The sequence below is a fragment of the Venturia canescens genome, chromosome 7 (genome assembly GCF_019457755.1).
Source record: "Venturia canescens isolate UGA chromosome 7, ASM1945775v1, whole genome shotgun sequence".
Taxonomy (NCBI): Eukaryota; Metazoa; Arthropoda; class Insecta; order Hymenoptera; family Ichneumonidae; genus Venturia; species Venturia canescens.
Window position 1 is genome coordinate 2,748,632 of NC_057427.1, and position 12,979 is coordinate 2,761,610.

Consider the following 12,979-nt stretch of genomic DNA (forward strand, 5'->3'; position numbering starts at 1 on the left):
TTTTGTTAGATAAGAAAATTGATTTTCTCAGCGAGGAAACTTTTCGAGTACATTTGCAATAATTGTGCGGCCCTCGTGATTCGAGTGTCGGAGTAAAAAAGCCTGCAATAATTCGTCATGCAATTGTTTGAAAGACGCGTACGACCGTGAACGCGAAACGGACAAACGAACAGACATAAAGAAAAGAAAAAACGTAGAAAAGAAAAAAAACTGAAAAGAAGCTGCTGATAAATGGCGCGAGCGTTGCTCACCAGATTGAAGGTGCTGATGAAAGAAGGTGTACACAAAATATTTCAAACGAAAAAATTTCAAACGATCTACTCTCCAACGGTAAAAGAAAACAATGAAATTAATTCGATAAACGAAAATGAAAAGAGAGCACATTTTCTTCATTTTGCGAACACCTCCTTCACAAATTGTCTTACGAGATAATGCTCAACTAGCGAATACTCATTAACAACGAAGGGGGGTCGGGGTCATTTTTGGCAGCCCGATGTCGTACGTACGGTTGGCTCAATTGAGAGTGAATCATTGAGAATGTGAACATTGTTTTTTTACGCGGAAGATCATCAAGGAGGAAGGAAAGAAGTGGAAAGAACTTTACGAAGGACCAATATATGCATACACAGAAAATCCAGGTTCAATTGTCCCCAATAAAAACTAGATATTCTACCTGAATGTCAACGCGAAAAGAGACACTTTCGTGCGGAATGAGTTCTCAATACAAGTTGCCAAAATAGACAAAGAAAAAAATCTTCCATTACCACCATTTCTACAGTCTCGATTCGCTTCACCGGGCTCAACCCCCAGCCTTAGCAGACCTCTACAAAAAACAAATGGTGTTCAGGAGAAAAGCCTGGCACCATGAAACATGACTTTGCGCAATGACGATTTCATCGTCACTCGATTTCGTCCTCGATGGTTAAGTAACCTGGGAATTCGTGTACGTATATATACCCATATATAAATGTATATATGGATGGAATAAAAAAGGTCGGTGCACATAGGGAGTGACGCAGAAGAGAAGACGTTGCATGCAAACAAGCGGTCAATTTAGCTGGTTCCCATCACCTGACATTGGTTGTTTTGCCGGAGAGCCGTATCCCACGGGTAGCTGGGAAGTTTGGTTAGGGATTTGGGGATATCCGGTATTGGTAACGGGTCCCATAACCGTTTGTCCAGAAGCAGGAGCCGTCATAGCCAAGCCACCGACATTAGCAACAGGAGCAATGTCGTTATCGGCGATCCATCCGCCAGGAATTTGTCGTTGCTGCGGTTGTTGATTGGGGATGGATTGCTGCTGTTGCGAGAGTTGAGTGGCTTGGGATGGAGCGCCGGGTGCCGGACGCGAAGGAGACCCACCCAGTGCCATACGAATGCTGTCATTGAGATCGTCGAAGGCGCTCTTATTGGGATTCGCAAAGTTTTGTCTACCAGCGGAGTTGGAAGGAGCTCCAATCGCGGGTGACATTGGCCTCGGCGTTGAATTGTCATTAACAGCACCGATTGTTCCGGGTGGGGGCGGTCTGGGCGGCGGCGTTGCATTGGACTTTGCAGTACCCAGTGAGGTCGCATGCGACATTGAACCCGCTGATGATGATTGCTGCCCGTTATTATTCTGGACGACGTTATTACCAGCGTTAACAAAGTCAGCACCAACGGCCTCAACGATATCCGAAGTCTTCGCCATTGCAGAGTCGCCCCCAAACATATCCGCCTGTCCGACCCCACTGAAGGGATCTCCCCCGGCGTTACGGGACTCGTTACCGAACATACCGATCGTCGCGTTGTTACCGGAAGGTTGAGGATTGCTCGTGTTGGGAGGTGGAAAATCGTTCATGAAGGGATTGGGCACGGATCCAACCGATCCTGGGCCGGCAGCTTGCGCAGAAATCGTCACCAAGGTCAAAATCGCTCTCTTTGTAATTGATCTCGCTTTTTTTACTCTCTCTCTCTTATTTTTGTCGTTTTTTCATAATTGATTTATCGATTTTACACACGTTATACACGATACTCGGACGAGTTTGAATTGATTTTTAAAAAGGCTCGCGAGCAAAATGAAAAAGGGCAACGCGCCTCTCGCACGCAGGGCCTACATTCTCGAAGGCTCTAAATGCACGTGAGTTTGCCGAGCTTCTTTTTCTATATTCTCAAATCCTTTTTTCACTCATTCCCGTTCCTTGATTCTACTGTATGTTTCAAGTGTACGTTAATAATGTGTGCGTGTGTTTGTGTGTCTGTGCACGGATAAATAATCGTAACCATTAGTAACGAGGAATATTGTGAGATAAATAAATAAACTCATTGGCGTGGTGAGAAGATTTAAAAAGATATTAAACAAGGAATATATATATATATAAAGAAAATAAATGATATAATATCGTGCTGAATCTTAAAGCGTCGTTCGACAAACCCTTTTTTCTAGTTTCGTTTTTTTTCTCTCTCTCTTTAAGAGACCATTTCCAACTTACCCGTCCCTTGTTCTTGACCTCCGAACACCGATGAGAAATTGTTATCTGTAACAAAGTTATTACTTGCCGCTGGCCCAACCGCGAAACCTACGAAACACAAAAGAATACCAAAAGGAGAAACTAAATAAAAATGTGCTTCGAAGAAAAAAATATAGTGAAAGATAAACGTGGGATAAACTGGGTAAGCTACTTCAACGAGTTTATGAAAAATACGAAAAATGAAAATTCTACGATGAAAATTGTGCCGTAAAACTTGACGAAAAAGTATGAGCAATCAAAAAATCTCATAAACATGAAACGATAAAACTAAAAACAAAAATGTTCCATTTACCATTACCGTTGGTCATCCACATATTGTTTTGTGGCTGCGGTTGTTGAGGAGCTGCCGGTTGTGGCGCTCCGAACATGTCGGCAAACGGATTTCCTGCAAGCTGGAGAAGGTCATCCGACGCTTTCTGAGACTGAAACGTATTACGGGACATTGGGTACGGGGCACGGGGACCACCCATCTCGACGAGAACGATGCGTCGCCGAAACGTTCGCTCTTTAATGGCAAAGCGAGAAAAATACGAAGGACTGCATTCGTACCTGAGAATCTGTGGTCGGCGCTGAACCGAAGAGATCGACGATCGGCTGATTTCCGCTTCCGGTTGGTGAACTCAGGAACGGATTCGTGCTCGGTCCACCCGATGGTGATTGTACCTTGGCCTGGTGCACAAACAATCAAACGTCAGTACAAAATCACATTTTTCACAAAAAAAAGAAACAAATCAAACAAGACAGTTTAAGACAGAAAGAGAAACGTTTCGTTCAACCCTTTGAGACGTGCAATTGCCTCCAACAAATCTGAACAATTCTTACTCCAAACCTATGTTTTCATGGCTGTCCAATTGATCAATGAAATTATATGGATTGCCATAGCCGAAAAAATTGTTTCCAATAATAAAATTGCTCTGCATTGAGCATAAGGAAGATTCATTAGTGTCAATGACCGGAAATGCTTAAAAACATAAAGTTTACAAGTCCGCAAAAGATTTTCACATGAACAGTGATTATTTAAACGTTGAAAATGTTGAAGATGAACCTTGTACTGATTCATAGCAGCCTCCTCCTCGGCGAGAGCCTGTTGTCTGAGAGCCTCGTCGATGTGTCCATTACCGGTGTGATCGAGTCGGGCGTTGCTGGCGGCGGTTCCAAAGGCCGTACTGGTGGAAGACAGGGCGGACACTCCCGACTTTACATTCGTTCTATTGCTGCTTGGGCAATGATACGGGGCAAGGAGTTTGTTTGGGTTGTATTTTTTGTTGTCGGTGCGGATGGAGGAGCGCGACCGAGTAGAATTTGTCGAGGACGAGGAATCGAGTAAAGGGAAGCCGATTCGATTTTTGGTTTTTTTTACCAGTGTCGTAGTAGCGGTGATAAGAAAAGAGAGAGAGAGAGAAGATAGAGAGAGAGAGAGAGAGAGAGATATTAATTGATATTGAGAAATGGGAGGAGCGACAAGGACCGTTGATAATTGAAAATAAAGGAAAAGACAAACAGAAAACAAACAAAAAAATTGTGTAGTACGTATAGATGCAACAATGCTCAAATAATTCGTATGTACAGGATGCTCACGCGTCACCGAATGTGTATTTTACGTTTTTTTGTGTATACATTTATTACGATAATGACAATAGCAATAACGATAGTTGTCAAAATATTACTAATATTTGCACATTTTTAATGTGCGATTGAAATTCTTAATGAATATGATTATGTTCAATACTAAAAAAAAATGAAAAAAAACGTTATACAGCATAGACTCATTGATCAGGACCATTTGAGCGTAATCGTTTGTTAACATTATTACTATTATTATTATCACAATGCATGTAATGTTTATCAAGTGTTCGATATTGAACGTGCAAATATTTCCACGTGTTCTAAAATATTGCAAAAAGCTAATATTACCAAAATCGTATTCTCTTACGAGTTACGAGAGAAGTTATAGTGTGTGTGTGTTTTTTTGCTCTTCTCTCCCTTTCGCGAATAACTAAACTATGATACTTTACAGCATTTTGCAACATGTGCATTTAAACACACGCACACGACACACACATACACGTTGAGGTTCAAAACTGCGATAGATTATCTTGTTTTTCGTGATTTTTCTTCGTTCTCTCATTTTTATACTTTTTTCATACAAAACAAACTCTTATACACGTTACAATATTTACGATGATGATTACTCGCGTCAAATTGACACGGACGAAAAACATGATTCCTAAGCTTGCAGACAGTGAACGTAAATGATAATCAACCAGTCAAATTTACATTTATATTCTCGATAGCACAATATATTGCTACTCGATTGTTTGTTCTTTTTTATGGAAAAAAAAAAAAAAAAACAAAATTGAAGTATTCACATATACCAATTCACAGTATACCAAAATAACTATAACACGCCACTTTTCGGTTCGAGACGAGAGGCAAACTTACGCCAACAATCATATTTGCTACTACTACTACTTGTTGTGTTCATGTGAGTGTAATAGAATTTTTTAACGATCTCTTCTCGTTTAGAAAAATAAATAATAATAACGAAAGTAAAAGTATTATGTTATTATTTCCGATGAGAAACGAAAATAAAAATGACAACTAAAAATAGTAATAACAGTAATAATGCTACGATAGCCTCATAAATAATGCAAAACGTTTTAAATACGTGTGTATTCCACTAACAATGAGACAAGATGCCAATTGATAAAATCATAAGAATAAAAATAATAATAATAATTGAATGAATACATAAATGAATGGAAAGTAAAAAACAGGAAAATATAACTCTCGATATACGATACCGAGGCGATGTGATGATTCAAAAGGTGTAGAATCGGCGAATTTGGATTTTTGAAATAAATGGCCAGATTGTAAAATCAATTAACGCAACAACGATAATAAATGATAATAAGATTTATACGAACAAAAACAATTATTTTTCAATGTCCTCGCTTTCTTTCCTTGATTTCTCTCAACTCGCAAAAAATTAGATTATAATTTTTCAGTATTCTTTAGAAACTTTTTTTTCTTCTTTCATTTACTTTTTAATAATGGAAATTGACGAAAAGTCATGTTATTGCAGAGACACTTGACGCTATTAATCCTGAGTACGTACCTGGCTGATTGAGTCGGGGTGTTGGCCGCCGAACCTTTCTTTCCTTCGAGGGATGCCAAGTGCTGTTCCAATGCGTCCAACAAACTGCTCGGAGCCTTTAATAAATTGTTCCATTACATAAACGTTTTCCTTCTTTGTGGAATTGTCGTTTCTATTTTTACAGTGAGCATAAGAAAAAAGCAAGCTATTTTATGAAACGAACCTTGGTGAGGTCAGGAATATCGCCTTTGTCGATATCCACACTCTGTAAATAAAATCGTCACGACGTGGTTATCGAATGAAGGAGGAATCGAGATATGTGATTTTTCATCGATGTATTACGCAGACACATATTTTCGTGTCGGTCGTAGAAATAACTGACCTCAGCAACTTTGAGGAATTCTCCGACCCGATCCATTCGTATTAGAAACTTTTTGTACAGATCCAAAGCGTCTCTGCATTGCTTTTTATTCATGTCGAAGTACTTTTCTGTTTGTAAATCAAAATGAAACACAAAGAGTATTAGGAATGATGATTTTGTAGGAATAATACAATGATGCGTTCATGTCTGACTCAACTCCTCATGGAAAATTATTAAAATTAACCCCAAATTTTCCAATATTTTCAGCAAATGAGCTACAATCATTTGAATATTTGAGTACAAAATCTCTAACCATCCTCTTAACGCGACTTGAAATTTACGAAAATTCTTTGTTTTTCAAACTTCCTTGACCTCGTGAGCACAGACATTTAAAAAAGTGATACGAACCTAATAGATTAATGATACCATCGTTGTAGCAAGCAAAGAGCCTTATAAGATCTCGGAAGAGAAGCATGAAAGCCATACTGATAACGCCATTGGTGAGATCATTGGCCGTGCAATCGAATTCAAGGAGTGAGTCCAACTGTGCCTGGAGCACCGGCAAGGTCTTCAGAAGTTTTTCAACGTTCATTGTGCGCAGCGTGCCATCTTCCTTCCTGAGTAAAATTTACGACGATCAAGTTCTTAGTTAATCGAAACAGTAGCGATGGAAATGAGAGAATAAAAACAGGAGCAATTCGTTAGTCCATGGCTCGAGACGCTTACAAATTCATCCGAACAAATTGGAGAATTCTTGCGGATTTTATCGAACCATTACGAATTATTGGATTACGTACCCTCGTTTGACTTTGCAGAAATCGAAGGCCACACTTCTGTACGACATTGCTTTCTCGTTAAGATATTTGGCGTATCGCCTGATGAACGGCGACATATCGTACCCTAGAAAAACGAAAACGGACAAAATATTAATAAGATTCAACGGCACTCGATAAATTTTAATTTTTGAATGCCTCGACAGAGCCCCAAGTTGCTAAAAAAAAACTCATATTTATAAAGTGATATAGCATAAAAAATTTTTTTCATCCTCCACCGTTATTTTTCTTTCGACCTTTCTTTTTTCCTTCTCTTTATGCGTTATTTGGCTGTTAAATATTACTGTAAGCATTGTTTACTTACCCACCCGAGCTCCGGCTGTTTCCAAAAGCGTTTACGGATATGCGTATGCGAGGAGGAAAGAGAAAATGCAAATATCGTGTTAGTTTATCAGACAGTTCGAGCGATAATTACAAACAAAAAAAATTAAGATAATTTTTTGGTATATTCAGGAACGACGAGTCAGCAAAGGTTTTCGAACAAATTTTCTTTTCTAGCTTCCATTGCTGTTAGTTTCAAACATTTTGTTAGTCCTCAATCATTGCTCAATTTATGTACAATTAGATCTCACATGCGGCACAGCGAAAAAAATGGTGGAACGTTACAATAATCGAAAGTGTGAGCATTCTATCGTATTTGATTTTGCAGTCAACGAAATGTGCGCTACGATCCGCAGTTTTTCTGATCACAAGCGTTCATTTGAATTCGAATGGAATTTCGTTGTTGTTGTTGTTGTTGTTTTTTTTTCTTTTTTTTTTCAACTGTGCATTTGCTCTTCTTGTTATATTTTTATTCTGAAGCTCTCGAGGGAAATTTTCGAGTGGTTTTTTCCTCTTAAATAATTCACCTTGCACACCACTTTTGTCCAGGAAATTACTGAGCTGGAACGTGCTGTTGCTCGACGCAAGGTACTGAGTAAACCTCTGTGAAAATAAACGTTTGAGAGTTAATGAAAATTGAAAAACCAACAAATAGAGGCTGATGTAAGATCTTGTTCTTGTTATCCTTTTACCTCGTTTCCATAGCAGAGCATGTGATGTACGGTTATTAGAGCCTTAAAGACGACTGTCCAATTTGTGTTTTGGGATCTCTCGATCAGGAGATTTGCCAGTTGTGGTATCGAAACGTTGGGCTCGTTCGTGCAATGTATTAAATCTGCAATCATAATAAAAAATCATTATTCCAATGACCATAAAGTTGAACGAACGTTCAAGTCTTTTCAATGAAAGTCGTCACAGTCGATAATGTATTCGAATTATATGCTAATCTCATCATCAAATTAATACGAAATTAACACAAAAATGCTTTGAAATTTGACCCTGGAATTTTTCTTCAAGAGTGATAAAAGTGATTGGAAAGAGCAAGATCGCTTTGATTACACTTCTAGTTATTTTTTAATTTATTTACCAACAGCCTGCACATTCGAAAGTGCTACGAAAGTGGTGGAACGAGTTCGGAGAGAAAATATTCCATCAGATTTTGTATTTGGATGTACATCAACATTTTTTTTTTTTTAATCTCAATTTTCATGTTCAAACGTTTATGATAATGAGCGTGAATAATTGAATTTACGAAAATGATTATCGCTCGAACAAATAAATATGATTTTATGAGTCTGAGAACTTTGGAAGTAATATTTGAATATTCAAAATGAATATGATTAATTATAAATTTCGATGGAATGCGATAAGGCGGTATAAGTTTAGCAAATAAAAACAGACACGTTTGTGACTTTAATTTTTCACTCGATGAGCAAATTGAAGGAAAAATGACACTGTAAGTGGATATTAAAAGTGTGACAACGGCGAATGCGAGAGAGAGACGTATTTCGAGACAGATATTACGTAGGTCGACACGATTACAATGATGAAAGAGAGAATAATGGGGAATGAGAGAATCGCTTACAATCCGTTCGTCAATAACATCGATTAACCCCGTCTGATTCGATAAAAAAACCCTTCGGCCCTTTTGTCCGCTACAACTCCCCCCTCCGTTCTTTTTCTGCTCTCTCGATTCGCCGAATCGTTCCCCGAATCTGATTCGGCTCCCGTCCGATTCGTTCTATTCCCGTAAATTTGCCGAATACTGACCTCTCGATCACCCGAGAGAGCACCTCGACTCGAGGTACGAAACGTGACCCGGAATTCCGGGGATCTGGCTCGTGGCAGAAATTTTATTTTTCTACATTTTTATAGCCGTAGCTTCCTGCTCTGCGACTCACGCAGTCGAGAAGTTTTTTAGCGAGAGCATTCGATTTACGATTCGATTGGAAAGTACTCGAGCAGCCTCGCGGTAAGAACGCGAAGGGTTTTTCTTCGCAACGAAACATCGTGTTGCTTCAAAATTCCTTTTTGCATATTCATTAAGTATTATTTTCTCCGTTCTCACCAGAAGCAAAAGTCAGAAGGATAAAATAGCGCGAATTGGACGCGGAACATTTGCAGAAATTGATTCCAGTCCCACTATAGTTTTTTGTTTCTTGGCAATCCGAGGAAGAATAAGAAACGTGGAGTGTCAGCAGTGACCTCTGGGATAGCCGGCGATCAGTCGGAGACAGACGGCGTGCGCCCCGAGACGGAGAGGATCGATGAAGGAGGAGAAGAAGAAAAAGAAAAGCTTTCTGGCACATGGCCTTGTCCCGAAAGCGCCGATCGAGTTGGAACGAATTTTCAAGCTCTCTTCTTACCCGCAACTGCTTCAGCTCGATTTCTCATCCCGTTCTCTGGCCAGCCTCCCTCTCTCGTTGAGCAGGATTTATCGCGGGTTATCGTACGTTAGCGATACAAAAGTGTGTGCGCGCGCGCGCGCGCGCATTGAAAAATTGGTTGGGCGAAAAGCTCGAATACGTGGCGACACGAGCGTCGAGCAATTGTACCATGTATAGAGATGGCTCTCGTCTGCCTGCTCTCGCGATTCCTACTTGCCAGCAGCCTGCACGTTGCATCGCTAAAGCAGACGCGAAGAGGCAGGGAGAGAGGAAAAGAGGAATGATTCATATCGCACTTCCCAAGTGAGCACGCGATAACGCTAACGAAAAATACACGTTTCCCGTCCTCTGCTACGATCTTGCCTGCCAATTTTTTTGACACGATGAAAAAACTGTCGCGTTGCTAATAAGCCGTGATAAAAAATCAATCAACTTTTATTTACGAGTGGGAGGTTTTTTTCAGCATTCCATTTGTTTATCACCGTTTTCTCCGAGTCACAGAAAAAAGATAAAAATTTAAGAATAAGAAAAGAAAATTGGAAAACTCTATGCCTGGCCGTACGATTATCGTCGTCTGACTTTTCAAACAAAGCAAATTCAAGTTGGAACAAAAATTGTTTGAACAGTCATCGAAAGACTCGAGCTACTGTAGAGATTGAAAATACAATTCAAAAGTTCCCTCACTTTATTTCAAGCTCGTATTATGGCGTGGACTTTCGCAAAAATTTGATTTAACCTCGATGGATTTATCATCGACGAGTTATTTAGCGCAGCGCACCACCATCTGGTTCGTTCTGTAAAAACACACACACGTGGCTCTCGTGTTAAAACAAACGTGAACCGCGGTGACTCAGTCCGATAAAATTTCTCCGGAGTGCACATTTCTTCGATCCGGTATATAAGTATTTTCAAAATATGCGAGTGACGTAAGTGTCAGCGATAAAAAAACGATTTACGAGGCTCTGAAAAATCAACGACATGCGTAAAGACACATTGGCGTGAGGAATGAAAATGAATTCGAGCGATAAAACGAGTCGCCGATTTAGCAACCTCCTTAAACTCTGCGATCGACTTTCACTCCGAAAAGTCTCTCGTTCCTCGTCTTATAAATTGGAAAAAAAAAAATATGTACGAGCCCCCTAAAGACGGAGAACGGATTCTCCGTCGATGAGTCCCAAACCGCCTGCGACCTTTTCCCAACTCGAGCAAGAAAATGCGCGAGCGCGCTTCCACTCTGCGTATTCTTACGTCACTGCGGAGTGAGAAAAGCCGTGCAACGAGCTCGAACTTACTCGACCGTTGTGTCCTAATTACTTTTCATTCATCGACTCGCGTCGAAACTCTTTATCTACGAAATATTTCAACTTTCCAACGTCGAAAAGAGCGAAACGAAAGCGAACGATAAAAAAAAGTGTTGTAAAGAAAAAGCGTCAGCTCAACGCACGAATTGCGAAAATCCATTTCCTCGTCGGTGCATCAACGCGGATAAAAAAAGGTCGCTCCCGAGAAATTAGCATCGCTGGCCAACTCTATCGCCTTTAAGTATTGATCCGCTGACTTTTATGTTGTACAACGTATACGTTTACACGTACCAAGTCCGCGCCTAGGGTTAGCTACCAATCCCACGCTTTTTCTCATCTTCTCCCGCCTCGGGTTCGTGACGTCAGGCATTTATAATACCCCGAAAATCATCGAGTTGTTAAAACATTCGAAATTGCTGGAAACGGACCGTTCCGTACGGGCCCTGGCCTCGAAGGAGTCTCGACAAGTGCGGAAACGGCTCGTTCCATTGGGTGCAAAAAATCTGCACTGCATCCTGGCCGTTTGGACGCTTCGATCGTAATCGTCGTTGCTCCGAACACTACTCGATTAAATGAAACGAACGAAAGAATTAGATAAATCGAAGAATTTAAGGGCAAACAATTTCTTTTTTCCCCGATTAAACGGTACAAAAACGCAGCACAACAAACTCTCGCGCTCGGTACGAAAGCGCGAGGGAGAGAGACATCATAATTCGGTCTCGTTATCTCCGTACCGATCTATCCTGATGAAGAGACTCTCGAGGGTGATGGTCGATCTCCGGCTTACGTTATATTATGTACTAGCGCGCTCGGGGCACCGGGAGATCGTTCTCTCTCGCTCCCTTTATCAATATACTCGAAACCCTTGCGGTGCTTATCGAGCCCCGTAACGGCAATCGCAGTCGGGAGTTTAGGAAGTATAAAAAGGAAATAAAAAGGCTCCTGCGACGTTGAATAATCCCGCTGAGCCCTTAATAATGGAAGCTGCGATGGGAGTTGCTTCGAGAGAGGAAATTCGGGACGGTTTAACCGATGTTTTCGTTCATTGAACAATGGAAATTTCAATCCCCTCGTCGATTTCAACGCTCGTTCGAATTGATGAAATATTCGGATTTACGAAACCACTATTTTAGTGCTGATAATTTCAGTACGAATTCCGGGCACGAAAATCGCTTCCGATGCTGGTAAACGCGATGCGAAGTGGACGTCGAGGATACGCCGACAGCGGATTCTACTGCACTCGTGTCTCGAGTGGTCGCGCGAAGCCCGAGCAAGAGCGCAGCAAAATCGACGGGGAGGCGGACTCGAGAGCGAGGAAGACGAGGGAGAAAGAGCGAGAGAGAGAGGGAGAGAAAGAGAGAGTACAATCGACCTTGCAGGCCTTCCTGTTCCAATTATAACATGTGTGCCGAAACACCCAAGAGCAACACGAGCATTAATAGACCTGACTTTGTTTTCCTTCTCCCTCGCTCTCTCTCTCTTTCTCTTATTTTCACATTTATTTTTATTCGAGTTTACCGATGCACGCTTATACTCGCGTTCAACGAAAATTTGGCACTCTGCGCTTCGCCTCACTTCGCTCGAGGATGCGATCAATTCGCGGAGGATCGTTGCGACCGTTTTTTTCCAACGCAAACAACAATGTTTAGGGAATTCCGTGATCGTGGAGCTGAGCGATTGTTCGAATGCTGTTTGGCAGCGATCGAGTGGCCATCGGTCCGGCGAGTGGGACCGTTTCCTGGGCTCCGCGTACCGCCGCGTGCAGCGACCCAAAACTCTTTTGCTTATAAAAAACGTTCTAAACAGTATTTTTGGAATGGTAGTAATCTCAGGAACTCGAGAATACTCGAGGTTGCGGTCAATACTTTTTCATAATAATAACAAAACCACGGGATTGATTGCGCGCGGCCCTTTGCTCGTTCGCCTCCCTGCACACGACGCTTCAAGCACCGTGCCGACGCTCAGCAGCCTCAGATCCCTCATTGCTGCGATACGCCGATTATAAAATCTTGAAAATACATTTTTATTCATTCCCAGAAGGAAAATAAGTTCCCAGAAATCATTGAACCTTTTTTCTCCCTTTTCAGCGCTCCTCGGACCTTCTTTTTATCGAGGGGGAAAAACACAATCTAATACGCGCCGGTTCACCTCGCGCGACAACTGCATTAT

General features: G+C 41.2%; 1 protein-coding gene across 21 annotated transcripts in view; it reads right to left on the bottom strand.

Moving 5' to 3' along the window:
• Nucleotides 1-12,979, bottom strand: part of lap (like-AP180) — a 29,505-nt gene that overhangs the window by 7,857 nt on the left and 8,669 nt on the right. For 4 of the 21 annotated variants that reach the window (XR_006261712.1, XM_043425118.1, XM_043425125.1 and 1 more), the window contains exons 2-14: nt 7,815-7,957; nt 7,650-7,725; nt 7,106-7,120; nt 6,766-6,868; nt 6,377-6,585; nt 5,990-6,096; nt 5,831-5,872; nt 5,629-5,723; nt 3,556-3,724; nt 3,060-3,179; nt 2,803-2,932; nt 2,472-2,558; nt 1,072-1,881 (exon numbers count right to left, since the gene is read on the bottom strand). Coding sequence is in view for 20 of the 21 variants with exons in the window: in XM_043425118.1 (XP_043281053.1) it covers nt 1,072-1,881; nt 2,472-2,558; nt 2,803-2,932; nt 3,060-3,179; nt 3,556-3,724; nt 5,629-5,723; nt 5,831-5,872; nt 5,990-6,096; nt 6,377-6,585; nt 6,766-6,868; nt 7,106-7,120; nt 7,650-7,725; nt 7,815-7,957 (2,106 nt within the window). In the remaining variant the exon portion in view is untranslated. The remainder of the gene's footprint in view (nt 1-1,071; nt 1,882-2,471; nt 2,559-2,802; nt 2,933-3,059; nt 3,180-3,555; nt 3,725-5,628; nt 5,724-5,830; nt 5,873-5,989; nt 6,097-6,376; nt 6,586-6,765; nt 6,869-7,105; nt 7,121-7,649; nt 7,726-7,814; nt 7,958-12,979) is intronic. The other 17 variants (XM_043425135.1, XM_043425134.1, XM_043425129.1 and 14 more) reach the window with 12 other exon arrangements.